General features: G+C 47.0%; 2 protein-coding genes and 1 pseudogene across 4 annotated transcripts in view; 2 read left to right on the forward strand and 1 right to left on the reverse strand.

Annotated features, from left to right (window-relative positions):
* Positions 1–16,109, reverse strand: part of WNT5B (Wnt family member 5B) — a 105,251-nt gene that overhangs the window by 42,298 nt on the left and 46,844 nt on the right. The gene's annotated exons all lie outside the window — the stretch shown is intronic.
* Positions 558–4,554, forward strand: LOC112808643 (RNA transcription, translation and transport factor protein pseudogene; annotated as a pseudogene).
* FBXL14 (F-box and leucine rich repeat protein 14) lies at positions 3,452–9,329 on the forward strand. The gene has a single exon (XM_025851874.2). The coding sequence runs from the start codon at positions 4,891–4,893 to the stop codon at positions 6,091–6,093; it is 1,203 nt and encodes a 400-aa protein (XP_025707659.1). The 5' UTR covers positions 3,452–4,890; the 3' UTR covers positions 6,094–9,329.

Below are 16,109 nucleotides of genomic sequence, written 5' to 3' on the forward strand. Positions count from 1 at the left end.
CCCCCGCCCCCCTCTCACACACTCTCTTTCAAATAAATAAATAAATCTTTAAAAAAATAAATAAAGCACACACAAAATATTTTAACTCCTTTGGTCTAATAATACCTACCAGCTAGATTCTGGGTCACTAGTTTTGGATCTACATTTTTTTGAATGAGTTTAAAAAGCTACAGATCTCTTCTGATCTTTCCTGCCAGATCTTCTCTCTCTGAATGAGGAAGTATACACGCCCTTAAGTAAGCTTGATATTTGGGCTGGGCCTCTCAGTTTTCCCAGGCCTCACCCAGGTGAAAAACACACCCTATCTGAAAATCTAGTTCCTTAAAAATATCTTGGTAAAGTTTTGGAGAGACTTCCTCTATAAGGCTGTCATTTCTGCTTCTATACAGAAGCACATTCAGAAAAAACTTCTTTCCGGTTGCAACTTGTTGAAAGATCTCAACAAGTCCTTAAAACATGAACAGCCATCCAGCGCTGCCAGTACTTGAGCTGCCTGCCCCTCCTTGCCTCCCCTCTCCCCGGAGAAGCCCAGGGAACTAGGGCAAGAAGGAGGGACCATGTTCCAAGGCAGGCTGATGGCCCTCGACTACCATAACCCTGCTGGTTTCAACTGCAAAGATGAACCAGAATTTAGAAACTTTATTGTTTGGCTTGAAGACCAGAAAATCAGACACTACAAGATTGAAGGCAGAGGTAATTTAGGAAACATCCACAGTAGTGACCAGCCCAAGTTCTTTGAAAAGTATCTCAGAGATGTTAACTGTCCTTTCAGGATTCAAGACGGGCAAGAAACAATTGACTGGCTTCTTGGTTTAGCTGTAGGACTTGAGTCTGGAGATAATGCTGAAAAAATACAAGGACTTGGTACATGATAATACAAAAATTGCCAGCAATGTAGAGGCATTGATCCATCTGGATGTAAATAATCCTGATTTTTAAGGCTGGTGTAATGGCTTTGGCTAACCTTCTTCAGATTCAGCTGTCAGGATGACTACCTGGTAATGCTTAAGGTAATTCGCATTTTGGTCCAGGATGCAGCTGCTACAGCAAATCAAACAAAACAGGGCTTGCCTGTTACTTTAGGCAAACAACTCTTGGGTTTTTTTTTTTTTTTAATTTTATTTATTGATTTTGTCAGAGAGAGAGAGAGAGAGAGAGAGCACAAGCAGGGGGAGCAGCAGAGGGAGAGGGAGAAGCAGGCTCCTCATTGAGCAAGGAGCCCAATGTGGGACTCGATCCCAGGACCCCGGGATCATGACCTGAGCCGAAGGCAGACGCTTAACGACTGAGCCACCCAGGCGTCCCCAACTCTTGGTTTTAACACAAGATATGTGGTTCTTAATGAAGCTGCTCAAATTCTGTGATTGCTGCACATAGAAGAGCTCGGAGAGCTACAGACAAAAATTCATGAAGCCACACATAGTAGCTGTTCAGGCAATTACTGCCAATCCAAAGACAGACCACAGACTGGGGAACACTTTAGGATTTCAGCTTCTCACCTACTTAGTACAGTTGGGAACCATGTACACTCTGGCATGTGTTCGGAAATCCAATGTCACATTTTCAAGGGAAGATGCCCAGAAAATCGACTACACTCTAGAGATTTACCATCATTGCTTTTTCTTTAATAAAATTCAGGAAAGTGGGGGAAAAAATGAACAGCTATCCAGAGGATTTTCTACATTGGTATCCATCTTTTTCAGATTATCAGGGACTCTGCTCCACGATACCCTCCATCCACTTTTGTGCCCCAAATCTGAACCGAAACCAAAATCCCCAAGAAGCTACTGCATGTGAAAATATTCTTAATCTTGGCCTGCCTTAGGCACAGTCCATAAATTCTAGGGTTGAGAAGACAACAGGACTAATGTAGGCTCATGGTCTCCTAGAGTGTTACTACTGGAAAGGCCTCTGAAGGTTATCCAGTCAAATCACCCTCGTGTCACATGAGGAAACTGAGAGCCAAAAAGGGACACATTTTCTCAAAGCCATACAAAGTCACTATGTCTCCAGACAGCATAGGGCTCTTTGATGCCACACCTCTTTTTGTTCACTAATGTTCATTTCCTGAGATGCCTCTCGATGTTTAATTTCCTATTTATTGAACATGAAAACAATTGTATTACTGAAAATCCTTGAAATATGTTTGAATGTATTAAACAAAATGCTTTGTATTAATAAAATTCCAGAGTTCCCCTCAAGAAAAAGTTTTGCTAAAATTAGGATCAGGTGGCCAACTTCTAGAGAAAGTGCTCTGGGCACCTCTGAATGACTCTTCAGACTTGAGAACAATGGCCTGTCTAGAGAAGAACCACTAAGCTCCTTTTCTTCAGGTCATGCTCCCAGTCTACAAATACACTCCCCTGGACCCATGTGTGGTCTAGCACTTTGTTTTGTGTACAGTAGGATTAAGGTGTTTGGGATTCATACTTTGACATCAATACAAACACATCTACATCCTCAGCACAACAACAAAAAAGTGACTTTCATGTAGAGTTTAAGGTAAAAATTTAGGCATAAGTGACTGAGACAAATATAAGGCCAGATATACTCTAGGAGAAGAGTATTAGCTCGGGTATGGCGCAGAATTGTGACATCTTATTGTCACAGTGCATCTGGATCATCTAGGTGACTAACAGTACAGTCTATTATTTCAGAAAGGTTATAAAAATCTATGGGCCTCACACCATGTGTAACGTGGGTGAGGAAGCAAACTTGTAATCTGCATTTCCTGATTTAGGAACAGGGGAGGTGGGGGGTGGGTGTCTAAAATATCTTCTATTAGTGAATCTGTATGTACTTGGTCTAGTATTGGTCTCCCCAGCAAAGAGAGGTGGCCAAAAGTTAATCTCACATACTGAATAGGGAACCCATTCAATATCTTGTTTGGGCCCTCAAAGAATCAATGAAACCATTTTCCTTTTCTGATAAATATACCAGGTTGTCCTGTATGAGGTTGTATGGACCCATGAGTTCATTAAAAGTACAGAGGGTCATTTTCTCTGATCCAAAGATTCTTGGTTTGGGGATAGTTAGTTGGGAACGCTGAAATCCTATCGTCTGTGCCGGCATTTAAGACCCAAGAGCCACATTCCAAAACAGAGCACTGCCCTGGTTCCATAAAACCCAGTTTATAAACCAGCAGACATTTGCTTGCAGCACCTTAAACGAAGTTCAATAGTCGCTGTGTTTTATTTAAAAAGTATCTTTGTGTTAGTACATACAAATATACTCTCAGCACAACTGTCCATACAATTTATATTTAGTCCAAGAGGCTGGTGAGAAGGAAAAAGATCATAAAGCAAGGCTTAGGGACGGCTGCTCTCTTCTAAGTGCAAAGCAGGCTGGCGCGATGCGAGGGCATCCGTGGCGCTCCCGGCAGTCCACAGTTCAGCAACAAAGTGCGGAAGTGGAAGGAAGTTTTTATGTATAAAGTACCACAGCGGTGTCTAGAAACAAACAGAAGATGCTAGAAGGCAGCAGGAATGGGTAATGCTAGAATGAGGGCTGGGGAGGGTCAGGGTCAAGCTAAGGTAGTCATGAATAAAGCCGAATTTCTCCGTAATTTGAGGCACAAGACCGGAGAGAAAGGAATCGTAGGAAGCAGCCCCGTTGGGGAAGACTGGGGGTGTGATAACAGGGACATGTTAAGAGGCATTAGGAACAGTAAAAAAAGGAAGGAGAGTTGGAGTGATAATTATTGAGTACTACCACTGGGAGGAGGGTCTTGCAGGGATAATAAAGGGAGAAGGGTGTAAAGGAAGGGTCAGGAATGGTAGGGGTAAACTATGGGAAAAGACTGCGCAGACGTCAGCAGCAAAGAAAAAGAGAAGGAATGGGGTTGGGGCGTGGCCCAGAAAGGGAATGGCTCAATAGCGGGCTACGGGGTGAAAAGGAGAAGGGTGGGGAAGAGCCCGGCTGACAGCTGCTCTCAAATGGCGCCTACAGGGTTAAAAATCAGGGCAACCAGACTAGGAAGAACTCGGTTTCCAGGGTAACGGCCCCGACAGTTCCGGCAGCGCAGGCTCGTACCATTGCGCGGGCGCGCGCGGGGGGAGCACGGCGGGAGGGGACGCGCGAAGGAGCAGTCGGGCAGAGGGGTCCGGCCCGGACTCTACCAAACGCGCGGCCCGCCTGCTCGCCCCGGGCCCGGCGCCGAGCCGCGCTCCGGCCGCGCCGGCCGCGGCGTCCTCCGTGCCCGGGCCCGCAGCTCCCAACTGGCCGCGGACGGCGGGGGGTGGGGGTGAAGGAACGTGCGCCCGGTGGCCCGGATTGGCCTCCAGGTCCCCCCGCCTGGGCGGCGGAGTGCGGGCGGCCCGGGCTGGGAGGTTTGAAAAGCGGGCGAGAGACAAAGGCAGCAGGAAGCCTCCTCGGCGCCCGGAGCCCGTGCTCTCAGCCCCCGGGACCCCCCGGCCGGCCCGCCGGCCCGGAGCAGCAGCGTCGGCGGCCGGCGGCGGCAGTGGCAAGAGGCAGAGGATGCGGCAGGGGGCGTGGGAGCGGCGGCGGAGCGGGCGGAGCGGGCGGAGCGGCGCGGCCCGAGCGCGGCGTGGTTAGACCCGAGGCGGCGGAGGCGGCGGAGGCGGCGGCCCGGCCGGGCTCGGGAGTGAGTGAGAGGGCGCTTTCCCCGCCCGGGATGTGAACACCGAGCGGAGCCCGGGGCGGGGGGAGGGAAGGGAAGGGAGGAGAAGCCGGCAGGAAGGAAGGAAGGACGGACGGACCAGGAGGAGGAGCGGCGGCGGCGGCCGGAGCCGGAAGGCGGGGAGGGGCCGTCCGTTGGGCCCGAGGCGGCGGCGGTAGCGGCCGGGGCGAACCGCTCTTGTCGCCTCTCGGGACAGGAGCGGCGGGGCCCGCGCCTCCTCCCCCCGGCGCCGCGGAGGGGGGAGGAGGAAGATGGAGACCCACATCTCGTGCTTGTTCCCCGAGCTGCTGGCCATGATCTTCGGCTACCTGGACGTCCGGGATAAGGGGCGCGCGGCGCAGGTGTGCACGGCCTGGCGGGACGCCGCCTACCACAAGTCGGTGTGGCGGGGGGTGGAGGCCAAGCTGCACCTGCGCCGGGCCAACCCGTCGCTGTTCCCCAGCCTGCAGGCCCGGGGTATCCGCCGTGTGCAGATCCTGAGCCTCCGCCGCAGCCTCAGCTACGTGATCCAGGGCATGGCCAACATCGAGAGCCTCAACCTAAGCGGCTGCTACAACCTCACTGACAACGGGCTGGGCCACGCGTTTGTGCAGGAGATCGGCTCCCTGCGTGCCCTCAACCTGAGCCTCTGCAAGCAGATCACCGACAGCAGCCTGGGCCGCATAGCCCAGTACCTCAAGGGCCTGGAGGTGCTGGAGCTGGGGGGTTGCAGCAACATCACCAACACCGGCCTCCTGCTCATCGCCTGGGGCCTGCAGCGCCTCAAGAGCCTTAATCTCCGCAGCTGCCGCCACCTCTCGGACGTGGGCATCGGGCACCTGGCCGGCATGACGCGCAGCGCGGCCGAGGGCTGCCTGGGCCTGGAGCAGCTCACGCTGCAGGACTGCCAGAAGCTCACTGACCTTTCTCTAAAGCACATCTCCCGGGGGCTGACGGGCCTGAGGCTCCTCAACCTCAGCTTCTGCGGGGGCATCTCGGACGCGGGCCTCCTGCACCTGTCGCACATGGGCAGCCTACGCAGCCTTAACCTGCGCTCCTGCGATAACATCAGTGACACGGGCATCATGCACCTGGCCATGGGCAGTCTGCGCCTCTCAGGGCTGGATGTGTCGTTCTGTGACAAGGTGGGGGACCAGAGTCTGGCTTACATAGCCCAGGGCCTGGACGGCCTCAAATCCCTCTCCCTCTGCTCCTGCCACATCAGCGATGATGGCATCAACCGCATGGTGCGGCAGATGCACGGGCTGCGCACGCTCAACATCGGACAGTGTGTGCGCATCACAGACAAGGGCCTGGAGCTGATCGCTGAGCACCTGAGCCAGCTCACTGGCATAGACCTGTACGGCTGTACCCGAATCACCAAGCGCGGCCTGGAGCGCATCACGCAGCTGCCCTGCCTCAAGGTACTCAACCTGGGACTCTGGCAGATGACGGACAGTGAGAAGGTCAGGTGAGGGCAGCAGCACCTGCTCCCCTTGTCCCGCCCTGTTCTTCCTCCGGTCACCACCACGCCCCCGCCCCCCGCCCCCCACTCGACATGCACACTTACACATAGATCATTGTAGCGGATGAGATGGGGGCAGTGACACGAAGCCTCAGGCTCATTTTCTCCCTCCTCCAGCACCTCGGCCCACTACACACCCATTCCCATTGCATCTGGGGTTCCTCTGCTACCCCTACCTTACTCACCTCTCGTTTCCCCTGACGATGGAGAGCCGGATTCAGCTACTTACCCACCCACTCCTCTCTGCAGGGGGATGGAGGACTGTTTGAGCTACTGTATCCCCACTGCTTTACATTTGGAAATGGGGGAGGGGTGGGGATGGCCTAGTCCTTAAAACCCTGGGGGAGTTGAGGAAAATGTCTGCCTTCCTTAAGCTTTTATTTGAATACTGTGATCTGGTTTTTATTTTGAAATGTATAAAGAGCAAACCCAACTACCACGGCCTTTTCACCCTCCTTCCTTCCAGATTGTAACTAATCCCAGGCTCTTCTCATCACTTCTCCTACAGTACTCTGCTGTTCACGCTCATTTCCTTTTAATTGTCTTTCTTTTTCATGTTTTTATTTTTTGAAGAAATTCGAAATCACGGTCCTTTTTTTTTCTGCTGAATATAGTCTATATATTATATATATATAAATTATATATATATACATATATATATGTCTGGCTACCTCGTTTTAGTTTACTTTTTTCTCTGAAGCCCTGGAATTCTACAAGAGAGATATTTTGAGACAAACATTTTTGTGCCTAGACTGGAAAGATGCCCATTGGGTTTGTACGTCTTTTTTGTTTTGGCTTCTTCCCAAACTCCATCCATCCAGTGTGTCCCACTTCCACATTCTGGCTATAATTTTTTTTTTTTCCTTGCGCATTGGGATTTGAGGGCCCAACGGTGTTCGTAAATCTTGACTTAATTTATAGCACAAATGTGTGGAAGAAATGAGAGTTGAACTTTTGTTTGTTTGAGATGCAGATTGTGTCTTGAAAATGATTATATATGCAAATTTTGCCCTACCCTCACCCTCTTCCAAGTGTCCCCACAAAAAAGGTCACATGGTGAGGCTTCCTGTTGGAAGCAGAGGAGCAGAGTTGGCCTACGGAGCCCCTGGGGCTGTAACGTGAAGGGGAGGAGACTAAAACTCACGTCTTATCTATGTTCTGTTAATAAAATGGGAATTTGTGGGTTTTAACAAAAATCTGTTTCTAAATGGAGGCATAGATGGCTTTCTTTATTTTGGTGGGGGTTGGAACTTGTGGCTTTAAAAAAAATCGCTTTTGAGTAGGATGTATATTTTTGTTGGAGTTTTTGTTTATTTTTTTAGAATCCTCCACAGCAACATGCGAGACCATGGAGTTAAAGAAACCCAGAGACCTTTATCAATTAATTGTACTGTTTGTGAATTTGTATAAATAATAACAAAGATCCTCTTAAAACATTTATATTCTTACAGTAAAAGGTTAAACTGATATTTATATAATAAAAGAGGAAATATGAAGTATGTTTTTGAAAAAAAAACAAAACAAAAACAAAAAACCTTGTATCTGTGAATTATTTTGAAGGCAGTGTGTGTTTGGGTACATGCCAAAGTAGGAGGTGCTGTTTGTGTACTTACTCTAGGAGGATTTAAGGTATAGAGTTCGGTGCATCCTATGTGGTGTGAGTAAGCTCATGGTTACAAATTTATTCTGTATAAGGTTTACTACTGACATCTAAATGTTTTGTTGCTAGAAATGTGACTGGACTGGAGATTTATATAATTTTTGGTTTTAAACTGTCAACAACATGGAAATTGAAAGAAACTGAACAAAATGGAACTTTTTAAAAACTAGATCTGTAAGAGTCACAATTTCCCCAGGGTGGAAATGAGATCCAGGGGTCCTGTTGAAAAATGGGTCATGAGATGTGGAAGTGGGGAAGAAAAGACGGGCTTCTTTCCACTTTGAGTGGGTGTGGGGAGGATGTGAAATGGTGAAGGGTGGAGGGAACTGAAGCCATTGTTCAGAAAAGTTAAAAGAGCGCTGTCCTTGCTCGCTCGCTCACTTGCTCAGTCATGCATGCTGAATCTCACAGTGTGAGTGAGGGTCCTGGTGGAAAGGAGGAAGGCAGTTCAGCCCCTCTTTTTAACATTCTCCTCCAGGCCCCACTGTATTTAAGCACTTTCCTGGGGGATGGGGAGGTTGGCCAGGAGTTCTTGCACATTTGCATTTTAAGCACTTCCAGCGCTGAAGCTCGCCACTCCACTCGGATCCACTGTGGTGAGGGCTCTTAGGCTGAATTTGGGGCAGATCAATGAATACCAACAATCTAGCAAAGAGTTCCCTCTGGTAGACAGTAACTAATCAACACCCCTGTGGCTGGGCTGCGGAAGTGGCAGGGTATAAATGTTCCCAACAGTGGAGTAATTCACATTCCTGGTTTCACATAGGTCTTAGTTGTTTCTGAGATTTTTTTTTTTAAACAACAAAAAAAATACAGATCCCAGCAAGAGCTAATAAGAGCGGTATAAAACTTTTCCTGCAAAGACACCTCTTTCCAGGAAGAGAGCTAGAACCCAAGTTTCTCTTGGGGTGAGATTGTTTTGTAAAATTTCCAAGCTTTCTGCTTGAGCATATCACAAAAGCGGCATTGTTCCTTTTTGGAGAGCCATCACAATTGGGTCTAATTGAGCCTGACACTAGATCCATCTTCCTTTTCTTTGGGGAAGGTGTGGATCTCTTCCTTCCCTCTTAGGTTACAGTGCTTATTGCCTGGGAAAAAAAAATGTGTGAACCCTAGTAAGAAGTCGGGACGTGGATTTAGGGTCAGCTTTCTAATTTAGCATTTGGCACTATACCGCATGAAGGTTCCACAAGCTGTAAGTTCTCGGGCTGTTTTTCTTTCAAGAGACTGCATGACTGTATGGATTCAGTCAAAAATTTGGGCACCTCCTAAGTCTTAGACTCTGTGCTCACATTCTTCATTTTAATACACAAGATAATCCTACCAACTAACGGGAAGGGTTTTCCACTTTTCTGTTTGGTTTTGTTTTTTACTTGAAAGGCTAAAGATATGCCTGACTAAAGGTCGGTAAATTAATGTTTGAAAGTTAAGATCATGGACCTGCTGTCCTCAACCTGAACTGGGTATACTTACGAATATATCTGGAGTGTCTCTGGAAACGATGAATAAACCATTTACTTTCATCAGCCAAGGTTAACTGTTTATCTCTCAACCTTCGTGGATGGAAAGAAATGAATATGTGTTGAGAACCGGGGGTATGCTTTGCATGGTCCCTGTAAATTTCTCCTTTCAGTCCTCAAAGCAACCTGTTGAAACAGGTATCCTGATTTCCAGATAGGGCGTAGTACTCGCCTGAAGTCACCCAGCCACTAACGGAGGGAAACTGGGACGCACACCAGGGCCAGCTCCAAAGTCTAGCTCCCTTCTGTCCTCTGAGAAGGTTCAGTTACTGATCATACCTTGAGTTCTAGTGAGGTGACCTCACAGAAATGAGTGGTAGCTGTCTGATCACCGTGTGGACAAGCCCAGGCCACAGGGCACGACTTAAAAGGGAATATGGGTGGATCCAATCTCCACCATAACTACTGGAATGGAAAGAAATGCTTTTAAAGACCAAAGCACTAAAGAAAAGGACATGATAATATTTTGCGGGTGCTACAAAAGTTAAAAGGCACATCAGGGCAGTTTTTAGAATAGCAGAAAAAAACCTGGTTTGGGTATTTGCTGCAACTTCAGAAGTGAAAAACCAAAATGGGAACTTCGTGCAAACTTTATCACCTAGAAGTAATAAACCTCATAGAAACTGTTTGGGTGGTGGTGGGGAAAGGGCTCCGTATACCTTTCTTTGGGTAGTAGCCCTTGAAGTCTGGAAAAGATGATAAATGCAACAGTGGGGTTTGGTTTCTGCAGTCCCTAAGGGCCGTGATAGGCCTCCAGCTAGAAGTGTGGTGCTGCATGATTCTCCCTGCTGTGGACTCCCTCCTGCGGGATTCCTCAGTCCTGAGGCAGGGGAGGGCCCGCCCGATTTATCCCACATTTGGCAACAGGGAAAGGGATGCTTGCCTAACTTATAGTATGTCTTTAATTAAGAAAATTCACAAATTGATCATACTCTTTAATGATTCACATCAACAACAAAGATCTGAAAAAGCAAATGTTTCCTTTTATTGGAGTTTCCTTTTAAAGGTAAGAACTTTCTCTGAAAAAAGGACACTTGATATGTAAATTGAAGCATGGCCTCCCCCCTAAATCCTGGTGCTTTCCTGCCTTGCCTACTAGAGAGACGCTGGTCTTGACATAAGCAAAACCTTTTTCCGCTTCTGAGTTAGAAAATGTGAACTCAAGTTCTCAAAGGGGAACGGTAGTGGCCCCCAGGAACCACTGTGTTTCCAGAGAACAAGAACCTCTGGAATAAAGGATCGGATTTGTAAAACAAAACCGAGGCCTCCTTGCAGATTCTGGCAACCGTCTCTTGCTGGTGCCCTGCAAGGGAGGGCCCCTGGTCTCCGCTCCGTGCTGCCCTGCTGGACAGAGGGCCGCTCCAGTAAGACACACGGGCAGGGTCCTCTCGGCTCCCTTGTCTTCCCTGCAGCTCACCTCACTCCCTCTTCAGGTTGTTCTGTCCATTTCGTAGAGGGCAAGACCTAAATTTCGTGCCCCTCGGAACCCCTCGGGAGGCCGAGGTGAGGCTTTCTGATGAACTACTGCAGAGCACAGGATCAGACACTGGAAAGCTATATTCGGACGCAGGCCTATGCTTAGGCCACATCTCTCATTTTGGTTCAAACGTGATGTAGCAAGTTAAAATATTGTGCAAAGTGAATGGTATCAAGCAGATAAGACATTCGTATTTGGATCACGGCCAACTATTAATAATTGAGAACTTAGCAAAGGTAAGTGCACAGCCAGAATAAAATTATGTACTCTCAGGGCTTGGAGAGAAAGTGAATCATTTCTAGACAATGAGTACATTTAAATGTCCACAAATGATCAGTTCCAGTCTTTTTCTCTTTTCCAGGGATTGCTCTGACTTTGCCAGGTGGAGTTGCCTGTACCAACCCAGAACATTCGGTACCATGTAAAGTCGAATCTTTCAGTTAAGGTGCCAGAGAAAGTAAGCTTGAGATCTTAACTGTGCAGCACAGCAGACTGTGCGTGGGCTATCCTGAGCAGCCCCGCAAATAAAACAAAAGAGAAGTGGAATTCCTCTGCTTGCTGTTTGTTAATCCAGAAAAGGGCACGTCATTTTCTTAAAAAAAAAAAGACAATGTTTTTATTTTCTCATTCCTCTTCGACTTTAATTGTTTAAAGGACAAATGCCACATATCCTTGTAAGTTCGCTTTTATTTGTGATGGCGGAAAATAGTGTCTGTTACAAAGAAGAGAAGAATGAGGTCCTTCTGCAGACTGTGTTAGGGACGTGAATGCAATCTACTGGAAGAACTGAGTCATGACGTAGTGTTCAATTTCTGTCTCAAAATGTTTGTTTTCACAAATCTGGTTGATAGTGTACATTTAATTTTATAAATGGGGAAAAAGGCTTGACAAGGCTGGAAAGGTTTTGCCTCCTGAGGTGAGGCGCGCATATCAGAACGAGGACTGCTTCAGCCTTTAAGGACCACATCAGAGGGGGATAAACACGCAGGTAGCTCTTTGATCTTTCCCAGACCCTGCAAAACATCACCCTGACCCCTTGGCTTTAGAAGGGTGCTAAACCGGAGCCTATTTTCACTAGGAGCAACCCCCCCCCCACAAAAACAAAACAAACCCAAGTGCTGAAAGTTACTACTACTTAATATGCATTACATTATGCAAACTTAGATATGTTTTGCAAGCATTATGTATAGGGTTATTCAAGAAGCAATTTGGTAAATGGGCGATAGGGTACTGAAGTAGCTAGCTGTGTCAAACCTGTCACCTGTTGTCCTCAGAGGACTTGAGCCAGTTTCCCAGGCACTGCTTTGTCACAAGTAGCGATACGAAGTACGAATGCTGTTAAGTCTGTGCTTGCAGTAGTCTTGAAGCTAAGGACTTAAGTGTGTTTAGCGCACTGCAAATATCTGTCACCCAATCCTCATAAAGTAGAACTGAGTTGCAGGATCACCAACTATTCCTCTCCATTCAAAGGTAAAAAGGCTTGACTGAACAGATGTTTTAGTTACAAATCCCTCTTGTCCAGAAAGAGTACAAGGGTCTAATTTGTTAATATCAGGCATGCTGTTAATGTTTATTACTCCTCAGTTTATGTAATCCACACTCCAGAAGGATGGGGCCTACTAGACAGCTGTCTGTTCAATAATTACTACTGCTATCATGGATTCAAGTCCCTGGAATTGGACTGTGGGAAAATCATTCTTTGAGACCAGATTAGCTTTTTATAAATAGCACGGGATAACTCAACATGGCTTGGAAAGAACTGTCTTCTTCATCTGAAAAGAATATGAAAATATTTACAAACACCCATAAAAATATTTCTCCTTAGGAAATCCTTACCCTAAACTGGCAATTTTATGTACACATTTGTGTAGGAATAAGCTACCTGCTACCATTTTGCTTTTGAGAAATGGTCTCTAAATAGGGAGGAACCGCAAAAGTGAGTCATAATACTCCTAGAATCTTTAGCAAAATCACCGAGCCTAAAATTGGACAGATGGATAAAATAAGGGAGGAATCACAACAGTTCAGCCCTCAAACTCTTAATGTTCTCAGATGGAAGACAACTAATTTGTACATTCCATTTTTACTTCAGTGTTTTAAACCTTAGCTTCATAGCTCAAAAGCTCATAGCCGTGAACCAAAAAAAAAAAAAAAAGGACAAGTAGGTGTTTCCTAAACAATACGGAAATGACAAAGTGACAGTTTCTAGCTCTTCTACATCATTTCAAATGCACACAATTTAGTGAGTTTCAGGAATCTGCAAAGAGGGTAGGGACAGGTTCTGGGTCCTCCAAAGCTTTATCGGGCTCACAGCTTGCCATTGTAGGAAGCAGGGAAGGTCTCCACATTCTCTGAGTCTGGAATAGATAGACGACTGGCTCTTCCCACCCCCGCTGACGTCTGTGCACTTGAGCCAGATGCTCTGCCATTGTGCTCAGAGTCAACTGGCGACAGAACAGTGTGGTCCAAAGGAAGACAGCTGCCCTATCTTTTTCCCACACACAAGGGTCTAAATTTCAGTGGAATCACAAGAGGAACTGCAGAAATTCACTGGAGTAAGCACCACACAGTGATTTAGCAGCAAAGAGCCTCATTGCTGCTTACTTTAGAAATAAAATTGTGTAGGGGTGCCTGGCTGGCTTAGTTGGTAGAGCATGCAACTTTTGATCTCAGGGTCGTGAGTTCATGCCCCATACTGGGTGTGGGGATTAGTTAAATAAAACTTAAAAGAAATAAAAATGTGTATATACAAGTTAGGAGACAGAAGTCGAGCACTACACTTTATCGAAAAGCAGGAGTGGAAAATCAATTTTGACTTCTTCTAGATTGTTCCTTGACCTTTTCCATCCCCACTCCACAAAAACCAAAAACAACAAACCTTTCCCACTCACGCAAGATCAACCCTCCCTACTATGAGGCAGCTATGAATCAGGTCTAGCTGGGAGTCCAACCTTGTGTTTTTCTTTCCCCCAAGCTTACTGAGATGATTTTTAAGATCCACTATAAGACAGAAAAAGAAAGTATGGTTAATGCAAACGAATGGAAATTTGTTTTCCAGTGTGGAAGATGGAAAGTGGAAAGATGAAATTTATTCTTCCACAAAGTCTGCAAGCCCTGTGTTTTGTCAGCAGGCGGCAGCATTGTCTGCGAATTGGAGGCTATTTCCAGTGGGGCGCCCAGACCTCCTCCCCTCAGACAAATGCCCTCTGGTCACCTCCCGCACCACCTTCTGCCGAACCAAAGAATTTCCCCGGGGTCTAAGAGTTGACAAAGGAGGAATCTTGTGTTGCCAAAAAGATGAAATTGAATTTTAAAACATCAGAGAAGCTGTTTGAAGGAGCGCAGGTGAGCAGCACTTTGTTTTCCAAGCAAGATGACAGATGTAACCTCATAAAGGTTCCCTGATTTTAGTTCACAGTGAGTGCTTTGCTTTTGGAGGCTGTGGGAATCAAACATCAATTTCTAATTTTTTTTTTTTGGAATTGTTATTTATTTATTTGACAGCAAGAGAGAGAGCACAAGCCAGAGGAGTAGCAGGTAGAGGGAGAGGGAGAAGCAGTCTCCCCGTGAGCAAGGAGCCAGACGTGGGGCTCGATCCCAGGGCCCCGGGATCATGACCTGAGCTGAAGGCAGTAACTTAACCAACTGAGCCACCCAGGCCCCCAATTACTAACTTTTCTTAAAGACCATCTCGTACAAATCCTGTTACATTGCCATATTTGGGAAGTTTGGGAGAACAAATGGGGTGAAATTTTACAATCCTACATGGAGATAATTTTAACAGCAAGAGTAAAAGTGCTGGCTTTTTTTTTATTGCAAAAAAATAGAAAGCATATCATCTGTAATGAAAAATTCTAGAGAGCCTTTCAGGAAAAACTAAAATATTTTTAAAATTTTAGGAGTACCTATTTTTATTAAGTTATTATAAAATTAGCATCTTTATTGCCCAGATGAAGACATCTTCATAAAATCTATGACATTGAAAATATTTAAGAGCCTGATAGAGAAGTAAGGTTGCTCACATGTCTAAATTCCTCTTATGGAAAACAGGCATTAGGAAAAGGTAGGAGAAATTAAAACAAAGCGAAAGAACTTCTAAGCCAACTTGGCCAGATTCCATAAAATGACACAATCAGGGACGCGCTGAGGACTGGCCAGATGAGGCCTCGGGGCTCTTGCCCTCTTGGTGCTCAGCAGCCTGGCCTCGGGGAATCCATGCCTGGATCTGAGGAGCAGTGGTGCCGGCGTGGAATAAAAATGCGGAAGGTAGAAGGTGGATATCCCCTATGGCTACTTCTACTAAGCTGTCGTCACTGGACGGGGCACTGCTTTATTAGCTCAGTAATACAAAGGTCATTTTGGGTTAGAGAACGAGAGAAAAGAAAGGAAAACCTTCTGGAACTCAGGGCCCAGCCGGGAAGCAAATCACCATTCGCGGCACCATTCATGAAGGTCTTATAAAAGCAGAAAATCTTCCCAGGCAGCTTTATGGGCATCGTAGCTCAAATATGCCACCATTAGTGACCATACCAAATGCAGATTCAGGGACGGCAACCCAAGTAAGGAAAAGAGATCGCAGCAGCAGGAATAGAGAGCCTGCATCCCTCCAAACGGAGCCAAGGAGGAGAAAACGCAGGGCAGGCGGAGGAGCCAGATCAAGGCAGGTGACATCACATCGAGGGCAAGCATAAACTATATAACGACCAACAGCTCCAACAGATGGTGGTTAGAAGGAACGACTGGCAGCCTCCAAGACCAGCTCTCCTGAACCAGCACATATCTCCAAGAAGACAGGCCCTCTTTCTCTGGTTGTTGGAGTCTGACCTGAGACAAAACTTCCAACTCACAGGCCACCGGGCTGGCCTGCGGTGAACTGTGACTGAGGACGTGATGGAAGGTGACAGCACCGGATGCCTGACCCCGTCCTGCTCAGACAGGTCGCTGTTTGGCTGCCCCACCCCTCACAGCCATCCTCCTCTCCAGCCATATGCTTCTGCTGTATGTATGCTCCAGCTGTATGCTCCTGCTATATGTATGCTCCAGCTTCATGCTCCTGCTGTACGCTCCAGCTATATGCTCCTGCTGTATGTATGCTCCAGCTGTATGCTCCCGCTATGTGTTTGCTCCAGCTGCATACTCCTGCTGTATGCTCCTGCTGTTATGTATGCTCCAGCTGTATGCTCCCGCTATATGTATGCTCCAGCTGCATGCTCCTGCTGTATGCTCCTGCTGTATGTACGCTCCAGCTGTATGCTCCTGCTATATGTATGCTCCAGCTGGATTCTCCTGCTGTATGTATGCTCCAGCTG

Source organism: Callorhinus ursinus, unplaced genomic scaffold, assembly GCF_003265705.2.
Source record: "Callorhinus ursinus isolate GAN/ISIS: 27379988/994484 unplaced genomic scaffold, GSC_fseal_2.0 scaffold74, whole genome shotgun sequence".
NCBI classification, from domain to species: Eukaryota; Metazoa; Chordata; class Mammalia; order Carnivora; family Otariidae; genus Callorhinus; species Callorhinus ursinus.